At 42.5% G+C, this 11,387-nt stretch overlaps 1 protein-coding gene across 1 annotated transcript; it reads left to right on the top strand.

Moving 5' to 3' along the window:
• The first annotated feature begins 2,477 nt into the window (after positions 1–2,477).
• stx19 (syntaxin 19) lies at positions 2,478–6,047 on the top strand. The gene is made up of 4 exons (XM_062402841.1): positions 2,478–2,718; positions 3,416–3,652; positions 4,043–4,255; positions 4,707–6,047. Exons 1-4 carry the CDS (start codon positions 2,497–2,499, stop codon positions 4,941–4,943), a joined length of 909 nt encoding a protein of 302 aa, XP_062258825.1. The 5' UTR covers positions 2,478–2,496; the 3' UTR covers positions 4,944–6,047.
• The last annotated feature ends 5,340 nt before the right edge of the window (positions 6,048–11,387 follow it).

Raw genomic sequence — 11,387 nt, 5'->3', positions numbered from 1 at the left:
GCATGAACATGAGAGAATGTCAACACACAGACCAGGGAGCAGATGGATGGTAGGACCACGCTCCACTTTCTCCCATGCAGGTTCTTAGGCCCAACACAGAATGTGCTCCCAAATCCTGTGAGCAATTTCCTTTTAATCGGCTCTTCTGGGCCGGGCAGGTATAGAGTGGGAGAGTGAGAGACGGGGGGGGGGGGGGGATCAGGCCAGAAAACAAAAGGTACTTCAGATTTATTTGAGTTCTGAGAAGTTTGTAATAGTACGCGGAGAAAAAACTGTATTTCCTGTTTGAAATCCTACCCCCCCTCTCACAAACACACACACACAGTCATTTGCTTCCAAAAGATTAGGTCTGGAGCCAAAACCCAAATCCCTGTGTTGCTAAGGCACTTTCAAAAATGTTGGTATGCCCACTTGAATGCATGGGAATCTGTGGTTGAATGCACCTCTTTGTAAAAGGCATTTAGGAAATCTGAGTTTGATTCTCGTGTCTGTTATCATCAGCACCTCTGTTACTTTGACTTTGGCAGATATCAGCATGCTGGAGGTGAGAACATGCTCAAGCTTTAGTAACTTAAAAATGTTCAGATATGACTCTGCGTTCTTGTTCATCAAGGTTTCTTCTTCTACTTGTCATTGTTTTGTTTTGAGTAGAGGCGGCCTGGTGTTTATTCTTCTTCTTCTGTTTTTGTTTAGTGTGTTGCTGAACACAAACGTCCCACTCAGTTCCCATGGGAATTTTAACTTGAGTCAATTTGACTGATTGTGCAGATAGACGCCCTCATGTTGTTTTTCTCATGTCAAGTTAAAAATAGATTTGCGGGTTCAGCAGAGAGCATGATCTGCCACCTTAATTGTAAGGACACTTGAATTTACAGTGATGTTTACGCAAATACTTACACCAGTAAACTCCAAGTACATGTGTTCTAACTACTTTGTTGTTATAAAACATACAGTATATTGTTAATCGTAAAATATTAATACCATAGACTGTATATAAAGATAGACGACATGTCTCCACTTTTTCCCATTATCCAAAAATGAAGGCAAAATATCCCAGACACTAACGCAAATATATATACACAATATATGTACATGGCTGTTTTATTATGTTTTCATGATTAATATGCTCTTTACATGCAGAGTATGTGTATCATTTTGATACCATTTCCAATTGCACATTTTCTGTATTTATGTTCTTACTGTAGTGTAAGGGAGCTAAGATTTAAGATTAAGATACATTTATTTTTCCCAAACACATGCACAGACATGCACAAGCACACTCATGCAATTGTAGGGAAATTTAACCTCTGCTTTTAACCCATCTAGTGAAGGACACACAGAGCAGTGAGCAGACATGTATGGCGCACAGGGAGCAGACTTTGGAGGAGTAAGGTGCCTTGCTCAGGGGCACTAGACAGGGTAGGGAGAATCATCTTGGATTTTTGGACAGATCAATCCAGGTTCGTCTTTTTGTTGTTTCTCCGTGGAGTCGAACCAGAGACGAATCAGAGACCTTTTCTGTTTGTGGTTCGAATCCCGGTCAGGATGGGTTTTTCCTAGGTACTCCGGCTAACATTGGGGATCGGTCAATTAGAAACTCTGTAGGTGGAAGTGTTAATGAATGTTTGCCTCTGTACGTTGGCCCTGTGATTTGCTGGTGATTGGTCTAGGGTGTTACCTGCCTCTCGCCCACTGTCAGTAGGGATTTGCCCCAGCAACCCTCTCAACCCTCAAATGATAAGTGGAAACAAAAACACATTTTCTAACAGTGCAGGTTCAAAGTGCTAATTTGCCCCAGCCGACAGGAACAAGACATTTGAAAATTGTAATAAATTTAAAAGTGTAATTGGAATAACCCAACAAGCATAACTGTTCTTTGATGTTCTTCAATTCAGCCCGACTGCATTGTCACATTTCAACAGCAGCAAACCAACACCTCCACATTATGCTGTTTGCAATTCAGTAGAAAAACTGGACATAACAGTTTAACTGCAGCTCACAGTCCGAACATTCAGCGATGTTTACCGAGCAACTGATCAACAGCAAACATTAGGTCAGTCTTGCTCGTCCTTTCTTACATCCGTGGTGCAAAGGTCACTGAAAAATACAACTCAAGCCTGAATGAAGGCTTTCCAGTGTTGAGAGCATGGCCAGCTTAAAGAACACAGCCTACCCCCATGTCTGACCCCTTTTCCAGGCAGAGACAAAATCTGACTCCCATCCATTTCCTGGAGGTTAAGAGCCTTAATGGAATCGGTGACTGTAATTGAATCGCCAACTTTCCCAATCATCTATATTACCTTACAATTACATCACTGTATGCTCCAAAGTAATAAGTGAGATATGAACTTTCATTTGTTTGCAATTTTGAAGTTATCAGCTGATACTTCCCTTTCAATTGTATGTCAATCAATGTCAGTACCCTCTGAACACAATGCTTCATCACTATGTCTTCTGCACATACTGTAAACAGCTCATTGTCCTGGTGAGTCCACAATGAGAGACCGCCTGGAAGAGCTGCAGCAGAGGGCTCAGGAGTTTTCTGGGGCAGCGGGTGAGAACGCCAGCTCTCCCCCAGTGGAGGGTGATAATGACGACTCGATGGTGGTCGAGGTCCCGATGCCACAGGCTGTGCTGTTCGAGGGGGAGCCAATCCTCGAGAATTTCTTGTCGGAGTGTCAGCAAATCCGAGACGAGATCACAACGCTGGAGACAGAGGTAAAGATAAACTTTGTTTTGTTTTTGGTAAATCGCTGAACGATTAACAGGGTAAATACAGAGTTTGCCGACTTAGGTTTGACTTCAGCAAATATCTTGAACCCTCCTGTTAGAGCCGGCAGGTAAATGCTGGTGAGGTGGAGGGGACTGAATCGACAGGCAGCCACACTGACACACGGCAGCAGAGGCATTCACAAGCCAAGGGAGAGATGGGCAGTCTTTACAGCGTAACTGGATAGTACAATTAGGAGGGCGTGTATGATCGAGGATAATGGAGAGTGAAGCAGGTCACATGAGTAGATCAGCTCGAGGTGGCCGCCTGAACCAGCTCAAAAGCATTACATACCGCCGCTGATGTTTTCACCTGTTGTTTGTTAGATGGTTTGTAACCAAGATTACAAGGAATGGGTTTCCATGGAATTTACAAGAGGTCAAAAAGTAATAAACCTTTAAATTTAGTTGCACATCCAGATCTGGGGTTGGATCCAGGGACATTGTTTGCCAATATTTTAATTTCTCAAAAAATGTATTCATGCATGTTGATGAAAAAATCCAACATGTTTACGGACTGATATTTATGAGTGTGTGCTACTTGTGTCATACTAGCTGTGATATGACTTACGGATTTTAAAGTTACACAGTTTTTGAAGATTAAAACAAAGTCTCTAATGTTTTGTCTCCTCTCGACGACACACAGATCCTCAAGTTCACCCAGCAGCAGAAGAGCCTGGTGGCGGCCATGCGTCGTTTCAGTGTGATGAAGAAAGAGAGCGGCATCACGCGAGACGTCAAGCTCCAGGCTGAGAGGATCCACCGGCGTTTAAAGGCCCTTTCAGAGGAAGTCCAAAGAAGTGAAGAGCGGCACGGACCTACTGCTGCTACCACGAGAATACAACGCTGCCAGCACTCAGCACTGTACCGCAAATTCCAGCAGGTTGTCAATGTATCCTGTGTACTTGAAGCACTGCTTTTAAATGGAGCTTAAGTGGTAGCTGTCTAGGCATTAGCATAAGAGAATCGTTCTTTTCATTTGGAATTATTCAAATTATAAAATAAAGTGATATGATGGCATTGCGAGAAGTGAAATAGAAGCACTTAATTGTTGGATAAATTCCCCATCACCAGTGTTTTCCTATCTTTAAATATGCAGTAAATGTGTTCTGCAGTCTATGTTTTCGCTGGTGGAGTTAAGAGGGTCAAGGAAATTTGTATAAATAATGTTAATAGGAGAGGACTCAATATCTTCTCACCTCCCCTACACCCCCACTCTTTCTTTAATATACTCTCTCTCTTTTTTTGCTATAATTGCTACGATTATGTGCAGGTAATGCTGAAGTATAACGAAGGTCTGCTGACAAAGCAGGAGCCCTGCAAGGACTTTATCCTCCGGCAGCTGGAGGTTTCAGGGAGGGATGTGGCGGAGGAGGAGCTGGATGAGATGGTGGCCACGGGGCAGTGGGAGGTCTTCAACGAGAACCTGCTGAACGACGTCAGGATCACTCGGACGCAGCTCTCTGAGATCGAGCAGCGACACAAGGTGAGGGGGGACAGCAGCTTTTGTGCCCAGGATATTTTTTGGCTTCCCTCCTGGATAGTTGGAGAAAAATGGCCGTCCATCTTTATATACAGTCTAGGATATTTACTCTCAAAGGCTTTTTTCAGCATCATATATGATTTGTTAAGTCTGCTTTCTTCAGAGTGAATCTCTGATTTATCTACAAACATCATTATGACTCATTAGGCAATAAAACAAAACTGTATGGAAGTCAAATACAGATATTGATGCTTCAAGGTTGCTGAATTATAAACCCTTAAAAATTCAAACTGATAGCTTAGATGGTGAAAGCACGTTTGCTACCATAACTGTTTCAGAGTCTGTTCCCTACTGTACTTTAAGTCCTGCAGTTTTCTCGGCCACCAGCTTCAGATTCTGACTAATGTCCCAGATATCTACAGTATTAATCCCCATAATCCCTCTCCGCTGACAGGAGCTGTTGAGTCTGGAGAACAACATGAAGGAGCTGAGGGACCTGTTCTTGGACATTTTCATGCTGGTGGAGGAGCAAGGGGCCCACATCGAACACATCCAGACCAACGTGGAGAGGACGCAGGACTACGTGGTTGTTACTAATGAGAAGTTCAAGCTGGCTGCGAGGTACAAGAAGAAGAACCCGCTCCGACAGCTGTTGTGCTGCTGCTGCCCTCCCTGGAGATGCTACCTGTGACACCGTTTTACCTCCACGGCCGTCCCGAAAAATATATATTTATATGTTCTTTTCAATTTAAAAGTCTCACTTACCTGCTGGGAATAAGCAACGCTGGATTCAAATACCATTAAAGTGAAGGTTATGGTGCTGCGGTTTCAGAACAGAGCAGCGGCGAAGACAGATTCAGCGGAGCGTGGAAAACAATTAGGTGGAAGGGCCTGAATTGGTATTTGAGGCGCTTGTTTCTTTCAACAGGATGTGAAGCGACCGCTATTGGAAGAGACAGTTCAGTGAGTGCTGCTCACCAACACTGCTGCTTATTGGAGACCTTCACTGTCAACTGACAGAGGTCACAAACAAGGGGAGATCACTGACGCCGGCACTGCCACATCAGCAAGACGGATATTCTTTACCTTTTTATTTTCCCTGAATAGAGCCTCTCATCTTGTTTGTGCCACAGAAGCTGCAGGTTAATGAGCATGTTATTTTTGTATACGGAATAAGCACTTTATTATTTTTTTCATTCCCCAGCACAAACTATAACATGTGATGCAGGTGAGAACACTGATGCCTCTCCGTAGACGGCATACCTCCGCCAAGGCCCCAAAATCCCTTTAAATTCAATCAAGCTGCACCAAATTTCACACCTTAAAATTGATTTCTAATTAGAGTCCATCAATTGTTCCAAAGCCAAATGGTTGAAAAACGCCCTTTACTCGTCATGTTATAGAAAGTGAAAATCATGGATCTGCCCTGATATTATTCAACAGAAGTCAATGGGTTATTTCCTGATACACACCACATCCTTCCACCAGGTTTCGTGGTAATCCATTCAATCCTATTGCTTAAAATCAAACAAACAAACCAACAAACACAAAAACCTTGGCGGAGGTAAACATTCTGCTTCTGTTTCGCATGTTGATTTCTTTGTGGTCCACATTCTGACGGGGCGAGGACTTGTTTTACAATTAGTCATTAGTCTCATTTGCATTTCCAAGTCGGATGATTTTCAGTGGACAAAATGAATTATTTATTCAGTTTTACAGAGGTGGAAATTCAAATAAACTCTGAATAACAAGCCTTGATCAAACATTATCCTGTCATGAAGAGAAATCTGCAGAAAACCACTGGAGTCAGTTATAAAACAAGATGGACAGTTTGAATTCTAATGTTAGGAAATATATTTCACTCATGATTTTGCAATGGAAGCCGGAGCAGTAAATGTCCGGCATCCATATATTTCACCAGCCTGAGGAAGTTTCCTGTATTTCCCACTAAAACACTGGGAATATGCTTTACTCACACTTCCAGATAATCATCTCCTCAGCTGAGTAGAATCCTCCCACTCATTTTCCCTCTGCTGGGTTAATGAATAAGATTTAATAAATCAGTCATTTATTCCACCAGCTGCAGTCATACGTTGATATCACTATAGCCCTGCAGCTTAGAAAACCAGCCTTGCATCAGCAGTGACAGTGATGTTCGTCGTGACCCGCGGCGTCTGCTGTCCGGTGCAAAACACAGGTGAGCTGGGCGCGCCGCAGCCAGACAGGAAAATCTGGTTTGTCTGCTGTTGCGGGAGGATCTGCCGGACAGCTCCTGTATGTTCCTGAAGGGAGCAGTGTGTAAACAGAAGTGCTCCCTCTCTCAGCAGATGGTGAGAGGACCCACCTCCGTCGAGCAGTCGTCTTTTAAGACCAATAATTAAAAACATGCACGTACTTCGGTCTAGGCAGTAAAACAATATGAAAAAATGATCCCAGTAGAATTTTCACCGATATTGACAAATAATATTTATGCTGTACATTGCCTACACATAGTGTGATGTGGTGGTAAGGTGAGGAGATATAAGAAATAATTATTCTATGTTAAATGTGTTTGCTAATAAAAGAGACACCACAAGCTTCACTCAGGAGGACAATTCAGTCTTAATATTTAAATTAAATAATAATGTGACATTCATTGTGATAATTATCGATATTGACTAATATTTGCTTGATAACATTTGTATCCGTATCATCCATCCCTTCACACGCACTTTCCTTTGACAACAAGAGGAAAACAGGAACCTGGCAAACCATATAGTTGCAAAAAAAAAAAAAAAGGAACAATGCTAAGTCAATGTATTCACCTCAAGAGGAGGAGCTGACAGCTAATGCAGCACCATCAGTCAGTGTGGAGCTGATCACTGCGACCCAGTGGAGGAATGGAGTGTGGAGGGAGGTGAAGCATCTGAGGACTTCTTGACTTTATGTGCTTTGCGTCAGTCTCACTCTGATTTGGATGACATTTTGTGAAAATGAAGTATATCAAATATTTAAATCCCTATATGTAAATCAAAGAACAATACGTGTTCTACGGAACATGCAGCAAACTCTCCGTCCGCTCCCCCCCCCCCTTGCTCAATGGATCTAGAGAGGGGGGATATGTGCTGCTGCAAAAATTGCAGGGTTCTTGAACAGCAACAATGCCATCCAGTGTTCATTGAGATAATTACCAGTTAAAATAGGTTATCTCTTATTATTTAAACAGATTTCCCAACACAACTATTTAATAAGGCAAGTGACATGAAATCTCGCCCTAAATTTATCCCCAAGTTTTAAGAATTAAAATTGAATAGTGTTTCCCAATTCAAGAATTCCTGCCCAGTGACTTCAGTCGGTGAGAAGAGAAACAGTTCTCAGTTAAAACTACAGAGACAAAGAGGATCTACAAAGTAGGTTTTGTATCTATTACATAACGATCATGTTTTTTCTCCTGTCTGCTCCATGATGTTTGGAGAGAAAGAAAATTAAACGACAGAAGAAAGAACTATTCATCTAAAAAAAAAAAATCGGTTTGGATTCTGTTGCAGCGCCTCCCCCTCGTCTTTTAACATCTTTATGAATCATATTGGAAACAGACACTATGCCACAGGTAAAACGCTGGTCTCATGGTTATGCCTCAGGGTGACACAAATAAAATGTACACTGTGTTGTCTCAGAATATGCAGCATATTAATTGAAACACAGAAAGTGGGAGGAGTCTGAAGTGGAGAATGAGTCCAACAGAATGAAGTGAAATGTCTCCAGCTCTACTGACGGCCTGGCGAGGATCGATCCTCGGACCTGAGAGAAAAGCTCCGGGCTTTAGAAGCTCAGGAGAGCAGCGGATCATGGAGAGCGCACAGTGGTCAGTTCAAAAGCCTCCAGACATCTGATCCCCGGGCAGGTCAGCCAGAGTCCCCCCCGCACTCCTTTTACAAATCTCTCTCTCTCTCTCTCTCTCTCTCTCTCTCTCTTCTTTCTCTCTCTCTCTCTCTCTTGCCTTTCCCAGCAACACCTACTTCAAATTCAAAGAGGTGCACAATCTGAGGGCTGTTCCTCTGTGGGTTGATCTTATTTAGCGTCAACTGTGAGGTTGTTTATTTCACCTGAAGGCCAATGTTTCGGTTCTAAGCCGAACCACACTTTACCAATAACATTATGTGTTTCCTCCCTGCTCTACCAACTCTCACCACACTGTTGCCAGATGTGATGACTTTGAAACGAGAGACGTTGACCTCTGCCAGGGAGGTTGTGTTATCGTCTGCTTTTGTGTGTGATTGTGAACAGGATTACACATAAACGACTCAACTGATTTCCTTGACATTTTGCGGAGGGGTACGGTATGACCCGAGAAGGAACCTATTAAATTTCGGTTGATCCAGCATTTTTTAACTGCCTTTAATATTGTGAGATAGGGCGATATGTTTATTGATTTCTCAGAGAATAATTCCTGAAAAGATGCTTATTTATAGGAGTGTTTGCAGTATGGATCAGATTCAAATAAAAATCTTGATCTAGTGGATATGAATGTGGTTTCAAAGGGGGCTGTTAGAAGGTGGACGTGTAATCAAATTTTTTGTTTTAATAACTTTGCACCCAAATATTTTTCCTGATGTTGAAAGATATATTTGTGGGATACAAAAGAAAGTTGAGGCTATCGCACCCGTCATTGGATGACGACCTTTATCCCAAAAGCAGCAACAGAGTTCCGCTGACGGAAGAGAGGGTAGTAAGGAAAGATAACTGTAATTCAGCGTTGATTTGTGGCTGAAATAAGATAAGTAACTGCTCCCACATTCAGTCCAGCAGCCACATATTCATCATAAGTGCTCCTGCCCACTTTCCTGACAAAACCCATCAATCACGTCCGATTTAACGATAATGTGAACATCCGAGACACATGAGACTTTACGACATTGAAAGTGGCCGACAGAGTTCCATGTAACTGTACGTGTTTCTCCTGTCGGTTCTGTCGGTCTCAAGGGAGACCGCAAAGAGTTTCTCCGAATGTCGGAACAACATGGAAGCAGCCCTCCTGCGAGTAACACCAGCTGTGGTTATGGAGAGCTGACATTACTTTACTGCCTGGTTTTATCACTGCCATCAAAATCTGTACAGAGAGATATCAAGACCCTCAGTGAGAGATAAATCACAAGGAAACTGTGCAGTGAGACCGGCAGCAGCAGTGGAAGGAGAGTAACAAGGTAAGTACGGCTGCAGTGACTTAGATTATTACATTTGAGAAACATCTAGATTTCTTGTCCAATGTGGAATGCAAATATAGGAAAACCACACTTATTCATGATTGTCTTTTGTTTGAAATGTTTTCCTACTTCACAGTTTGAGTTTTAGAGATATCGAACTATTCCTTCATGCCTTTATGCAAAATATGAATCTAGAACCAGCAGATAATTATCTCGGCTTATCATCCATCCATCATCTATACCGCTTCTCCTTCGAGGGTCACGAGAGGAGCTGGAGCCAGTCCCCGCCGACATTAGGAAGAGGGAACACCCTTGACAGGTTGCCAGACCATCAAAGGGCTTGACACACAGAGATAAACAACCTATCACACACAACTATTCTCGCCTATGATCGATTTAGAGTCTCCAATCAACCCAGCCCCAATCTGCATGTGTACTGTGGACTGTGGGAGGAAGCCGGAGTAAACACACACATTTCAGCCGGGAACCTTCCTGCTGTGAAGCTTCCTGCTGCTCGGCTGATCAAAAAACTCTCCACATGCATCTTTCTGCCACATGTGGCCTGCATGGTAACCTCCCAGTGAAATCATGAACAAGTCTACACCTGCCTTAGAAACTGTTGCAGCTCATATTTTCTTCTAAACTACATTTTACTTTTATTTTTACTTGGACTTTGAGATTTTTCAGATTTCCACCTAAAGATTATAATGCCTATAAGGTCCACCTTTGCACTCCTCTTATTCAGAAGTGTTTTTTCAATTCAAATTGTCTAATTAATCACTCATTACTTACTGAGACTTTTGCAGCTTGAATAACTTTCACCGAGGAGATTATGTTTTCATCAGAGTTTCTTTGATTGTTAGTGAGCAGGATTATGAAGAAACTACAAAACCGATTTTTATTAAAACTTTGTGAAGGGGTCGGACATTACTCAACAAAGAACCCATTGAATTTTGGTTTGGATCCAGATAAATTTGTGAATCTATCCAATATATATATATATATATATATTTTAAATTTTCTTCTTCATGGTGAGATGGGGGCTTTAGCCTTGACAGAGTTATGCACTTTCCAAGTTCCCTTCTAGTTCATTTCAAAAAGCCCTGATAACACTGTGCTTCAGATGTAGGGCCGGTCCCTGATTTAATGTCAGACATTGACTGTAATTTATTACCTATCAAAGGATACTTGTTCAAACGTAAATATTCTGTCAGGGTAATATATGAACTACTGTAATAAGAGCTCTGGGAAGGGGCAGCGCGTGATATCTGTGCGAGCCATCTGTGGAGATCCCATGCAGATAGAGTGAATGGTAATAGACCTGTGTGTGTGTGTGTGTGTGTGTAGCTGCTGCAGCGACTTAAAAGATGTTTTCATCTTTTTTTGACATGTGGGTGGACGAATGAGCGCTGACGTTAATGCTCAACACATGTGAAACCGATGTAAAACAAAGGGAAGGGTTTGAAGTTGCATGGGTGTGTGTCGGCTCATTGTCACTCATTGTGGCCACTAGACAAGAAGACTGAATACTGTTCCTGTGAGGTACACGCACACTGACATTGCTCATGTGTATTTTTGCAGCATTATCATCTCGGCAAGAGTCCTCAAATACTGTTTTTTGGAAATCCTGGAAGTGAGCAGCTTCTGCTTTAGATCCAGGTTTTGGCTAATTTACAGATAACTGTTTGAATTGCTTGGCTCAGATTCAAACAAGCAGCTTCTTTTTCGAAAATTGGTTTCAATTTCCGTGCCAGACGATGTTGTGATATTGACAGATGCAAAAGCGACATGGAGAAGATTTGGTGAGAGTCTCCGTGGAGATGATGCATGCAGCTGCAGCCGGTGAGTGGAGCGTGCAATCATCCCTTCAATGGGAGCCAACCAGTGGAGTGAAGTCTGTATTGTGTTCGGCTTTTCACTGGAAATTACAGGGGAGAAAATAGACTTGTGAG

Source organism: Platichthys flesus, chromosome 13, assembly GCF_949316205.1.
Source record: "Platichthys flesus chromosome 13, fPlaFle2.1, whole genome shotgun sequence".
NCBI lineage: Eukaryota > Metazoa > Chordata > Actinopteri > Pleuronectiformes > Pleuronectidae > Platichthys > Platichthys flesus.
The sequence above is the reverse complement of the archived record's forward strand: the minus strand, read 5'-3'. Positions and strand labels throughout refer to the sequence as shown.